General features: G+C 37.3%; 1 protein-coding gene across 1 annotated transcript in view; it reads left to right on the top strand.

The window, feature by feature from the left end:
* LOC101880992 (uncharacterized) overlaps window positions 1–11,533 on the top strand; it is a 78,284-nt gene extending 66,751 nt beyond the window's left edge. Inside the window, exons 13-14 of the mRNA XM_031049751.2 lie at window positions 6,915–6,991; window positions 11,385–11,533. Of these exons, the coding sequence (XP_030905611.2) occupies window positions 6,915–6,991; window positions 11,385–11,528 (221 nt within the window). The 3' untranslated portion in view covers window positions 11,529–11,533. The remainder of the gene's footprint in view (window positions 1–6,914; window positions 6,992–11,384) is intronic.
* Window positions 11,534–14,141: the final 2,608 nt, after the last annotated feature.

Raw genomic sequence — 14,141 nt, 5'->3', positions numbered from 1 at the left:
TGGAGTTCACTGACAACATTAGATTATGGCTGGTGTTTCCGTGACATTTTTACATCCTTTCATTTTATTTGGTCATTTATATCCATGGATCACAACACGTTGCTGTTAGGTGCTTAGGAAGTATATTTTTCTCACTGGAACATGTTAATAGCAATATCCTTTCTTAATTGTGCTGAGCTAAATTGTGTAAGAGTGCCTGTCTGTATTAACATCAGGTAGCATTTACTTCTGAGTTGTGGTGTTTCTTTTGAAGGCAAAGCCTTACAAGTTGCACTGTGTTGATTTATTTTTTGTTTGTTTGAAGTACTGAGTAAAATGTATGTGCATGAGAATTAGGTAACACAACCCTTACAACCTGCCCTAAACTCAGATACCGCCGTTGATGGCCAGAGGCAGATTTACCATGGGACAGTGATCTCAAGGTACCAAGGTTATAGACAGCCACCACCATCTAGTAACCTGAGTAGTGACTCATGCTTTCTGTCTCAGGATAGAAAAATGGCTATGCTGGCACTGTAATTGCTGCTGCCTGTGCTCCCCTTCGTGCTGAGGCAGTAGAGAGAGGGCACTGGGAGCAGATCTGAAATCTACAGTTGTACCCATTGCTCCTGACATTGCCACCCACCACAAACAAGGTGAAGGGTAGCTTTTGTTTTAGGGAGAGGACAGTTCTCACCTCTTATCTGTGTAAACAGTAGTTTTTAGTTGTTTTTGAGTCTGTAGACTTCCTGAAATCCGGCAGTAAAAAATTGTGGATATTGATGAGATGTCAATTGATATGCTAGCTTTCCTTTTATGACAACCCATGAAATGTAGTTAAAAGAAACCCATTTGAAGCTGTTCTTATCTGTTGACTGCCAAGAAGGCTAGGACTATGCATCTGCTCTTATAGGTAAATTTGTTGACTACCTCATGTTAAGAAGGCACAAATATAGGTAGGAGCTATTATATCATTGCTTACTCAGGATTCATAACCACTAAATATTGTTGCTGAATATCATAGACGTGCAAAAAGTAGAATACAGAGCTGGCATCGATTTTTGTTCAATGATGTTGGTGCAAAAGTTTAAGCACGTTACAGAAAAAAGTAATAAAATTTTTCATTCTTTCAAGGGTTCTCAATATATCTCCAAATAAGATCAACACTTCATTAACACGTCTTTTCTAAATGTTGGTCCTCCCAAGAATGTAATCACAGGCCTAGCTTAGAATTTTTTTTTTTTACTTTGACCTTGGTGGAATCTACTTTGAAGTCCATTTAGTTCATTTGCCCAAGATTAGTTGTGAAAAGCATCTTCGAATACTCACGGAATTTAAAACATGAGTAACCTGCAGGAACAAAGTTGTTTTAAGTAACATTTAACTGTATTTGTCATTTGCTTTTGGCTGCTTTTAAATTTTTTTGCTGATTTCCTTGCCAACATTTGCATGCTTCCTCCCTTAGAATGTATGACTCAAAACCTAATTATTAGTTGTACAGGTAGATAGCTATCCCTTCTCCCCTTTCTCCCTTTACCCCCATTATGAATGCTTATCTAGGTCTAAAACTACCATGTTGAATTTCTATTCAAATTAGTTATGTGGAGTTTGGCAGAGATCCAATGCCAAGCAAAGCATTTTAGAGCCCACATTTTCAATTCAAGAGGGTCTCTTACAAATACCCCGAAGCAATGCAGTTACAGAAGTGGCCTGATTTTGAAAGTTACTGAATTACTGCCCTATCAAAGCAAGGTGAGATTCAAAAGACATTGTATTACATCACCAGAGGATCAGACTCAATATATTCTAAGAGGTAATCTATTGAAGATTTTAAAAACAGATCTTGTATAATAGGGAGTCTACCTGAACTACAAGCAGAGTTCCAAAAGCATTGATAGATTTCAATTAAGTGAAAAATGTTTTTGCTTATCTTAATTCATGAGACAACAGACTTTTTTTTTTTATGAACTCAATTTCTGGTACTTGCTAAATCTATTACATGATAATTTAATGCAAAACTTTGGTTTCAAAAGGCATGTCACTAAAGCACAGGTTTTCTGTGATGGAACGCTGTCAGTAACGTAACCACTAAACTCTAAACTCAATATCTGCACTCAGAGCTAAGGAGGGAAAAAAGCTTTGTCTTAAAATCCCCAGATAATTTCTGCAAAACCATGTATAAACTACAATTTATACTTTATTTGATGTTTAATTTGGAGCTTCAGCAGTGCATGCATTTTCATCCCCACCAATGCTCATCCCAGCAGGCAGCTGCCCCCCAGCCTTCCTCTCATATGAAGCCTGGTTTCTTTCTTCAAAGCCCCCAGTTATGCATGTTCCATAGTAAAAACCCTGGAAACATGTAAAATATTTCTCATAAATTTCGCTAGTCAGCCTGTTAGAAGCAGCTTGCATTCTGCTCATTTTTGGTGTTTTATGGCACTTCTGTTGTTCCTTTAACCCTCTTCTCTGTCATCTTTCTATGGCACACCCAGGAAAAATATTTAGTCCCCGATTTTCAAACTTTACAGCTCAGAAGGATACTTTTGTTCAATGTCTGTCTTCTAAAATAAACGACATATCAAAATTTAGTTATTAAATATTTATCATATTTAAGATCTCCAATTAAAAACCTCTCCACATCTGTGGAAAAATGTTAGGAAGTGAATTGTGTTCATTCGTAGCATAAAAATCCTATTTCTGTCTGAACAAAGCTTTAAAATAACATCTAAACAAAGATGTAATCAGGCTGAGGAGTTAGTACACTCAGAAGTTTATTCAGAACATATCAAGATGTCCCGTCCATATCAAAATACCAAACACAAGAAACAGCATTCTAATTTTATCTTTACCTTTGGAGAGACATTATTTCATTTCTTAAAACATGCTTGTGTAAGTGAGAAAGTTTTGTTGAGAGGATTACATTTATGCTCGCAGCCACTTCTGAAGCAATTTCATGAAAACTGGTGAGCCTTCCTTTCAGTATTTCTCATTATACTACAATGAGGTGGTTCTCCTTCTGACATGTTGCTTCCTTCTACATAACAGTTGTACAGATGCAAAAATACCTAAACAAAAAAACAACCCAAAGTTATGCTCACTGGTAGTTCCTCATGGGTGCCACTTTAAAGGGAACAAAGTGATGTTTTAAGATGAAGATTGCTCGCCCTTCACTTTTTCTACAGGTTAGAGCCTCAAAGGCAGAACCTCAGATGGCTGAACACCCTCTTTCTTCCCTGGTCTTTTCTTCCTCTGTGCAGGACTATGTAAAGGACTGGGCTGAGTCTTGCAGATAGGATTAAACTCAGCTCCTGCTTACATTCATGTAATCCAGACTCTTCCCTTTGGGACTCTTGCCATGCTGTTTGATTTTTCACGTCAAAATCTCACAATTTCACAACGTTAGTTCTATATGCAGCCTCCAAAAGTTTTACATCATGGGGAATTTGTTTCCTACCACCCTCTAATTCCAGTTCAAAAAGGGTATATCTGTATTAGCATTTAGGCTTCTAAGGCACTTTGGAAGAATGATCTCAGAGAACAAGCACTGGACTTTAGGATGAAGCTAAGAAAGCGGATGTGCTTTCGGTGTGTGTCAGGTATTAATGGACCAGCAACTCCCAGAGCTAGTCTGACATAAACTCTTCAACGCACAGTGGGGTCCTCACCATTTCTTGGTGTCCTCTGAATCACTGGTTTAATTCTACAGATCCACTCTTGTTGCATCACAGTATTTGTTACAGAAGACACAACCAAAAGGGATAATTTCCAGACTGAACTTGGAGGATAAAAAAGGCCGCATTATAGTCCATAAGGTTTAAGAAGCAGTAAGACACCCTTCATTTTTAAAGGTCATGCTACTCTCAGCTATTGTCCCAAGAAGGCTGGAGCTGAGAAAAGTAATGGAGTAGCACTAACATTTTAGTTTCCAACTTTTTTCCACCCTGTTTTAAAAATGTAGGTCCCACCTGAGCTCACGGTCTTGGTACAGGTGACACTTTCTTTGTATTCCATGTTAGGTGTAAGCTGTGTGTAGCATTTAAAGTGTTTTGTTGGGACTTAGTATCACCAAGAAATGAGACAGCTCTCAGTACCAAGGTCTGGAAACACACTTTGTCTCACCATACTTACCCAAATCCAGGCATTTTACTGTTTTTATGCCCATTCCACAATCGTGGGAGAAAATGCCACCCATTTTTTTTTTTTCTCATACAAATGTACAACATTAAAACTGTTCTTCTGGACTTCTTATTAATGCCTCATCACAGATTTATAACATTGGAATAAGAATTATATTGTCTTTTCCAGGCCCTGGTATAGCTGCATTTTCCTGCTCTTATGCATGTGTATGTTGACTTCAAATAAACCTATTAACGGAGAATTTACACCTGCCATTGTACCTTTATCATAGCTATGATACCTGGTTTTGATCATTCTTACTTGGTATTATTTTCTCCTCCTAAAGTTATTCATTTTTATCACGAATGGTATTATGTTCCCCTGTCAGGGACAAAATGTATTTTCAGTCAATTTACTAAAATAGTCACTGCTAAGTGCTATATCTGGACAAAGTTGACACCTTTGACATTTTCTAAAATGGCAAAACTAACTGTATTTAAGGTATGATTTATGGGTACTGCATGTCAAAGGTATTTCTGTGTTATTGCAGTTTCTGATGCAGTCATCCCAACTCCTTCAACAAACAAATTCCTGATAGTGCAGCTAATTAATGCTTTATTAGTTTTCTGTGGTCAGTTATAACAGGTTATAAAAAAGTAAAATGGAATTTAATAATAAAGAACTGCGTGAGTCTTGTTTCTTTCTCAGGACTGCTTTGTTTTGCGCATGTGGAAGAAACAATTTCTACATAGCTCAGTTTTATAAGACACGTTTTCCCCCACTAAGAGCAACTCCCATGATTAAAAAGTAGACTGGAGTCTTTAAATGTCTTTCTGATTGCTGGCCTCTATTAAAAACTTCTTAAAATAATAGATAGGTTTAATTCCTCAAGCCAAAGAAAAATTATATCATCTTAAGTATTTTCCATATTTATTATATTGATGAGACTTGGCTATAGAGAAAAAAAAAAAAAACGAAAGCAAAATCTCTTGTATTGCAAGTTTTAAATGTACCAGGCTAAGGTTTACTTAATTAGAACCTCCAGGCAATAAAGGAGCCCTTTTTTAAATTCTGTGAATCTTAATATGCTAAATAATGCAAAGCTTCAGCTCTTCAAGCATGAGACACACATCTGGCAGCTTAACATTTAAATTACAGAAAAAAACCCACTTCAGTAGTAATTTTCATGAAGAAAAGAATGGGAAATGTATTACAACTAAATTTAATTTCTTTTTAGATTTTTCATCCTGTCTAATTGCAAGCATTTCCCATCTTCTCCTTTATTTATTTATTTTCATACAGATTTTTTCTGTACTTTTTATTGATCTTTAATTTGAGCAGCTTCTTACTGTTACAGCCATTGAAGAATTACATTGTTTTTACTTAGCAAAAATTGTTCAGAGAAATCTATGAGGAATTAAAGTAATGAGCTCACTGGTATAGAAAGAAAAGAACATTCAGAGCCTTACAAATAAAATATAAAGGGAGCATGTCATGATTAAATAACAAACTTGAGCTCCTTCTCCCACCCATTTCTTAAATGTAGAATATAATTGTCTTCTTTATTCTTTTTATTGTGCTATTTTTTTTGGCCAAATTAGTTACTGCCTTATTCATTTGTCTCCAAAAACATTGTCAGTCTTCATCACTTCAGCAAAGTTATTTGGCAACCCATTTCAGTGAGCCAAAATAAAAAAAAAAAATTAAATAATGAAAACCACAGTAACCATCTTTACAAAGGTATATTTATGTTTTAATAATGTATTTATGGGTTCATACATGTATCACATATATGGAATATGTGGAGACAATTTTTAAGTGTTTATATTACTTGTGCACACACGTGACATACCCAGCAGCTGTGTTTTAGCAGTTTCACTGATTTCAGTAGACCTCTTCTTTCACCCCAGATGTAAATACTTGTAAATACCTCATCCACTGTGAATGCTCAGCATATATACACCTATATATGTGTGTATATATAGAAGGTAAGACACAGATATTCATACATATATATACAAACACACAGGCTCAAAGCTGTAACATTGTGTTTGTTTATATTGTATGTCTACAAGTATAGCATCTAAGAGCAGCTGCTTCCTGTAGTGTGATCTTAAGTACACTTCACTGTCTTCTACTGAGGGGAAGCAGAAGTAACTGAAAAAAAAATGTAATATAATTATTAAGTATATTTTTGACTTATCCTCCACATGCTGTGCATTAAGAAGTATAATACAGACCTTTATTTTTATCACACCACTGCTTCTTCTGATGTGGGACTACATTTTTGTTCACTCGGCAGGTCACTGCTTTGCAGAACTTTGAGGGACACCCTACTTGAGTCAATGTTGCTTAGAGAACTGGTTATTTTGGAACCTTGTGCCTCATTCTCAATCCACAACCATGGCCCTACAAGAAAACAAACTTTCTCCTCTTTTCCAGAGAACAGATCCTGAGGTGGTGAAAATAATCTTCAGTGACATACTTCTTGTTTCTATTATTTGTTTATTTCTACTTCCCGCACACACACTTCATGTCTATACAATTGTAATTTCCAGCACCACGGTATCTGAAGTCTTCTCTGCATTTATAATCCTAACATTTCTGGAAGGTAGGAAAGAACTAAAATCCTAACATTACTGGAAGGTAGGAAAGAACTAACCATCTATTTAAAACTATGGTGGAGGGGAAAAGATGATCTGCCTGGAGTCATGCAGGATCTTGGTGGAAGAGGGAACAAAAGCTAGCTCCTTCCTTTCCAGAACTTTGTCTTATGTACCAATATAAAAATGCTTTTTTTTTGTATTTTCTTACAGAAAATCATTTTTACCAAGATTGCCATGGCTGTGCAGACAAGTTTTGCGTGAGGGAAGGCCAAGTAGGACATCACAAGGTACTGGACTTGGTCTGAACATTACCATCTCACTTTTTAAAACATTTGGAGCTTCTGCCAGGGCTATTGAGGAATGATTTGGGGGCTTGCTTCTTGTTGTTGTGTTTCTTTAATATATCACTGTGAATTTTGTTATGGCTATCATAAGGCATCAAATGGCCAAGGAGTATTGCTGTCTCCTGCATAGATCTGCAGAAAGGTAATCTCTCCAGCAAAGGAATTTCAAATGAGTAATAGGAAAGGCTATCCAGTAATCAGACAACAGCAGCTAGATCAAGGTTGTGCTGCAGGATGATATTATTTCAGTAATGGTCAAACACAAGATAGATTTCCTATGCATCTATAATCAAGCTTTCATGTCCTTGTGCATAAGATCCCTACATTCAGATATCTTCACTATCCTTATCTGTAGTATCTTAGTCAAGGACATAATTAGTTTGTGAACAAATATGGTGTCATCAGTACAAGTTACCATGAAATCACATCTGTATCATGTCAACACTGGCTGGGTGAAATACTACTGATGCTTTTCAATATAATGTAAATCCTGAGAACTAAGACACAAACACTGTATGCCTGAGAATTTCCTCTACCTGTATTATCTGTTCTAAATTAGCTATTTTCCAGTGAAGGATGCAATTTTTCCCTTTCTGTGTTGCTCTACTTCCCTCCTTAGATATGCTTGGCTGCAAACAAGAATATTCAAATTAATCATTCTGGCAATTTGTCTCACCCTCTCCTAGATGTATTCTAAAACATTTTTAATACTTTTAGTTGCCCATTGAAAAAAGTCATCATGGTATTCAGAGTACTACAAACTTGTGTACTATGTGTTCATACCTGTACTATGGCACAAATACTCAATAGGTGGGAATTGTAATCGCAACTTTGACTTCATTAGTGTGATGATCTACATATAAATGTCCATAAGAAAAATTAGATAGGCCATCTGCAGATTTCCTCCATTTTAAATTACGGGGGTTGCAAGTGATTTATTTCTTTAGGGAGGAAATGATAACTTGAAGAAACCTAACAGCACACTGATGTTTGCAATATGTGCGTGTGTGTGTAGCTTTATACCTATAGGAAAACCAATTTAAGGACTGATGGAGTGGGTGTAATGGGCAAAGCAACCCAACCCATGGGAGTGGCAGAGTGAAATTCATTTCCTACAATCCCATAATAGCACTTTGCCTTTGATCAAAATGCCACGCTCTTATAGGAACCTCAGTTGTGGGTGGCTTTCAAAGCCACATTAAAGTGACCTGGTTTCAGTAAGGTGCGTAAGCCCATGGGTTATTCAGCACTGTCTAGTCCCTTTGGACTCAATGAAATGACTCAGAAGCTTACAGTTATTGACATGTTTAAATAGATTTCTAAACTGAGCCTCTTATGAGAATACTTCTGCACAAAAGAAAAGTGAGCATGTTAAATCTCTTTTCAAAGGTTGTAAGAGCCCCTCTTTTTTAATAGGATGAGAGAACCCTCATCTTCAGAAAGATCCTTGTTTTAGCATGTTCAAGATTTAGGCATTTGGTATGAATTATGTCATTTAGACCTAATTGTATCTCTGGAACTGAAACCATCTTCTAAAATAATGTTATGCAGTAATCATATATTGGAAACAATTAAAGACTAATGTAAAAAACAGACTTAAGGCAGAAGTTCACATAGTGGATTATTCTCCTTAGCTGTCTTTTTTTTTTCTTTTTTGTAAATATATATATTTAAGTTTATAATTTTCTTACAAAGGCAACAGAAAAACTTGTGTATGACCTTACCTTTTGAGGGTATATAGAACATATCAGCAAAACCAAAGGTGTTATTGCTCTTACCGCCATCCCCAAATTAATTTATGCTAGGGAGTTGCCAGTAGTCTCCCAGTGAGTATCTTCTGAGTGATATGTGTTAGTGACAACTCAGTTTTTGTTGGTGTGCACACCATTGCATGCATTAAAGATATCGAGTGGTGGCTGTAAAGGACAAAGTGCTCCCAGTCACCGACTTCTGAGACACGTAAAATATATTCTGTGGCCAGAATTCCATCCTCATGCAGATGATTGAACTTCTGCTTTTGTACTACAGACAAGATCAAACACAGTCTCAGAGAAATTCGCTCATAATACTAACACCTTTATGTCTTAAATAATGTTTTTGTATCTACTTTGCACAGGGATAGTTTCGTGGAGACAATGTCAGTACCAGCAAGGTACTTTGGACACACTACCAACTCTGAAACATTGACTTTTCCTAGGCAATTAAGTTGGGCAGTCATGTGGCTGCAGTCTTATCTGTAACTGCCCAGTCTTTGTATTCGAAAACAGCTTTGAGCATGCAACACAGTTCTGCTCTGTGTAACTATTCATGTTTGCATAAAATTGTTTTTTGGCAATATATTCCACTGCTTGTCGCAGGTTTTCCAATGACCATTGAAAAGAAGATGATTGTATCATGTTTATTGATACTATATTTAGCATTATGTAGGTATGCATATGAACTTTTATCTGTTATGTCCATGAGCCTTAAGTTAAAATTTAAATTGTAAATGAGGTCTATGTAATCCAGACTTCATAATACAAATTTGATTTTTAGAGCAAAGTAGTTTACTGAGTTAAAAATAAATAAAATCTTTGTAGTTTTCATAACTAGCAAAATATACAGTAATGTGGCTACATCTAATGACAACACTGCTTTCCCTGGAAACCTTAAGATTTTTTGAGAATGATAGAGTAAACCTAGACATTTTGTTTGTTGCAGATTTCATAAATGCAAAAGTCAAAACTGACCTGAAATCATTTAAGCTGGCTTCTAGTATAGGCTGGAAAATTTCAACCACTTGATCCAAGAAATTGGCATCAAGGGTTGGAGAACCAAAATTTCCCTTTGTGGTTATCTCTAAACAATATACTTTTCATCTCCATTTCCATTTTCCATCTCTGTCTAAAAAAAAAAAAAAGAACAAAAAAGGAAGTCCTGTTTCTAGTTTGGACATAACAGGTGTTAACTTCCATCACTTTGCTCTCACGAGGATTTTTCACTAAATGTTAACAAACCCTTACAGAGTCTGGTTTTGTGCCTATGAATGTATTAATAGATAGATTCATGAAGTCACCTTCAGATGTCTGTTTGGTGAGCCAAGAGACACAATGACCTCATTGTGTCTCTTGGTGGAAGTGATGTTTGGTTCTCTGTCCAGGGGTGACAACATCAAGCATGAGAGGAGCCCAACAGTCACTCCAGAGAGGGGCAATGCCAATGCTGAATTAGACCCAGTGCATGCAAACATGTTATTCCAGAGATGAGCACAGATTAGAATTCTGTACTTTGTAGCTCAAGTATTATTTTAAATCATTGTAAACTGGCACCAGCACAGATTCAGTACTGTCCCTCTCCTTCCTTGTTCTGGCACCAGTGCAGGGTGGCCTGGATCAGAATGGGTCCAGCTGAGAGCTAACCCAATTAATAAAAGAAATGAAAAGAAAGAGGCCAAGTGGAATTAATTCCTTCCTCAGATCAGTTCTCTCCGTATGTTTTACCATGTGGGTGTCCAAATTTTTGTACGGATGGAGTGTGGTGCACAACATGGGAAAAAGTGAGCAAGTAGAGGAAGACTGTGGATGATTTCTGGTGTCAGCACAAGCTTACGCCTTGTTGAGAGGGCTTGTCAAACCTTTTACAACATAATTCACTGAATTATACTGTGTGTGGTTCTGGGCCCCACAATTTAAAAAGGATGTGAAAGTCCTTAAGTGCATCCAGAGGAGAGCAACAAAGTTGGTGCCAGGGCTGGAAGGGGTGTCTTGTGAGGAGTGGCTGAGGACCTTGGGCTTGTCTGGTTTGAAGAGAAAGAGGCTTAGGGGTGACCTCGCTGCTCTCTGCAGCTTCTTGAGGAAAAGAAAAGGGAAGGGAAATGCTGAGCTCTTCTCCCTTGGATCCAGTGACAGGAGGCACAGGAATGGTTCTGCAATGGGAATGGAAGCTCTGCCAGGGGAGATTTAGACTTGTCATTAGGAAGCATTTTTTTTGTGGAGAGGGTAGCCAAACACTGGAACAAGCTTCCTGGACAGGTGGTTGATGCCCCAAGCCTGTCAGTGTTTAAGAGTCATTTGGGCAATGCCCTAAACAACATGCTTTAACCTTTGGTCATCCCTGAATTGGTCAGGCAGTACAACTAGATGATCTTTGTGGGTCTTTTCTACCTGAAATAGTTTATTCTGTTTTTAAGCATTTTGAGACAGCTTTGTCATTGATGTTTTCCAGGTTTGTTACAGAGCGAGGAGCAAAACAAAGCTAGAAGTTAAAACTAGGGTGAACTGGCAGCTCTTACTTTGTTAGCTGTGCCCAGCTAATTACCTTACTATTCCAGCTTTTTTTTTTCCCTTTTCATTTAAAGATCAACTGGAATAACTCACCTGACCAATGTTATCAAGAAAAGTCAGATCCTAGGAACAGAGGAAGCACAGAAGAAGGGAAAGCGTCTGCAGAGACCAATTTTTACTTGGAGGAGTTAGAGAAATATACTTTTTCTGTGTGGTAAGTAATCTCAGCGTCAAATAGTTTCGTAACCAAAAAGTATGCCTTGTTATTCCTGTGTTATAGAGGTATCTACATTCAGGTGAATGTTGTTAGGCTGCAAAATCCAGGACAGTTACAATTACCACTGCAATGTCAGTGTGTCCCCTTTGTGTGTGCATGTTATGGTTATGACATCATCTGCTATTGCTCCACAGAGCTCATTTCTCTGGGTGTGTGCTATTTATTTGAGTAAATATTAAGGATTTTGTTTTCTGCTTTTTGGTCACCGTGGCCCCATGCCTTATTCACAACATGCAGACCCTGCCTGAAGTTCAGAATTACTGATATTGTATTTTCCTTCACAATAGAACTGTGCCAATAAGAGTTACTTTTTCTTTGTAAGATCACTGTGAAGTAAGAAAGTGGTGTTATTTTACCTTCACAGATAGGGACATGAGGTAAGACATTTCTAGCACTTGTAAGTAACCAAAAAATATGGGGTTTCTTTGACTACTTAGTGTTATTTATGATTGAAGTTGATTAGAAAAAAATTGGAAGCATTTTTTCCTGACAGTGCAGTTTTGACATGCCTGCATTGCTTTGAGAAGTTGCATCAGAGGGTGAAATGAAAGAGGATTTCTGACAAAATCCTTTCAGCATTTTAAGAGCAATACAGTACCTTTCTTGTATGTCACTTTAAATACAACTTTTTGCTGTTATAAAATATGCATACAAGGAATGACTTGGTAAAGTGAAATTAAAAAGACTGTATCAAAATCAAATCTTTTAATGTACATGTAAATAATTATTTTTCTGGGATTTCAACTTTTAGGTAATTACAAAAGTTGCGCAGTTATTTGTAATTAGTAGAAAACAATGAAGACCCAATCTTTCATCTAATAAAATGATCTGAATCTTTCACACAGCTCTGTATTTTGTTTCGTATATTTAAAACCCAGCTGTAATGTACATCCCTGGCACCTATGGGCTTCTGCACATCAGCGCCTAGAGTTTCAAATAAAGCATCCAGAGAATGAGCATTAGAATAGGGTGGATGTCTGGGAAAATGTAGTTTTAAATTACTTCCCTGTCAAAACATTTGAAAGGGGGATTATCTAATCAGGCAAGCCAAGCAGCCTTCAGCATCACTAGTCCTGTCATTCCCTGCTCTCACTTGCCACATTCTCTTGGTGCCTTTAAAGTTTGGCAGAAAGTTATGTAAAGATCGTACAAACACAAAGTGCGTTTTCATTATAGAAATCTGAACTTGACCCTAGGGGTGGCCAGCCCTGAGTGTTGCAAGAGGTAGCAATCAAGTGGAGAAATAACACACGATCATATAGTTAGACTGCCATAATTCTGCCAAATTCATCATGGTTATTTTTGACAATTATGGACTCCCCTATCCTGGCCATAACTAAAGAACAGGTTTTAGAGTAGCAGCGTGCATTCCATTATCCTTGCTCACTCCCACTGTTTTTTTTAACCTACTTCAATTTTCAAATTAAATTTACCAAATTTTCATCAACCTTTTCTACCTCAAGGAGCTTGCTTTCTGTGGCAGTGAACTTCACTGCCTCTTCCCTGTCTTGCAGAGTTACAGTGATAGAATAATTTTTTAGAGTCAGCAGCACTGATCCTTTGTTATTTTCAAAGTTGTTCAGATTTAGAGTGTTGGGAAAGGTGACTAAGCCCATCCTTACTTAGCACTAAAGCCCCTCGGGAGTGCATACTGGTTTCTGGTTGTTGTCCCTGCAGCAGCCTGGCCCCAGGCTTTGAAGCTGGTGGTCTTTGGTGCCCAGAGGAGCAGAAGGAACGGGCTTTTTATTAAGTTGGCATGCACCTCGCTGTCTGGTTTGGTGACCAAGAAAAAAAGGTGGTTCTTTCTTCTGCCTGCTTTTCCTTTACTTTTCTTTGTCCATTCTTAGGAAGCCTAATTGACTTTGGAGCCCCATGCCTGTTGGGAAACTAGCTTTGCTGGGGTTTCCTGGGAAGGTAGAGGTATGTTTGCGCACAGTAGGTTACAGGGCATGAACCATGTATTCCTGGTATGAAACAAAGGCTACAAGGCACACTTCATGGTGACTGTGCTGCCCGTCTTTCTGTCAAGACAGCTGGAACTAGTATTTTATTATTTTAATATGCTTCTCTATTTACTGTCTCTGTCATCCTGTCTGAAAGAAGGACCAGCACTTGCTTTATTTACTTACTTATTATGTGAAAAAGGACCAGCACTTGCTTTATTTACTTACTTATTATGTGAAAATCCCATGAGGTGAAAACATAACAAGATTTAGAGAATATTTTTTGTTTTCTGCTCTGCTTCGTGTATGTTGGCATATTTATCAGAAAGAAAAAAATAGGAAAACAAATTATTCCACTCTTGGTCAAGCAATATAGGTATTACAGTTAGCATGCCATGTAAAGTGTGTGTCCTTAATAATATATATATTTTTTAAACTTAGAGTTAATTAAGTTTGCCTGTGTGATTGAAGGAGTATCCGATATCTTATGAGCTGTTAGTTCCATCTGTTACTATACCAGCATGATGTTTCAGTTGTTATTCACTTCTGTCTGTCTCTTCTTTCCTTCTCTCCTACTTTCTCCATCAAAGGGCATCAACTCCTCTTTGTCT

The sequence above is a fragment of the Melopsittacus undulatus genome, chromosome 1 (assembly GCF_012275295.1).
Source record: "Melopsittacus undulatus isolate bMelUnd1 chromosome 1, bMelUnd1.mat.Z, whole genome shotgun sequence".
Classification (NCBI taxonomy): domain Eukaryota; kingdom Metazoa; phylum Chordata; class Aves; order Psittaciformes; family Psittaculidae; genus Melopsittacus; species Melopsittacus undulatus.
The sequence above is the reverse complement of the archived record's forward strand: the minus strand, read 5'-3'. Positions and strand labels throughout refer to the sequence as shown.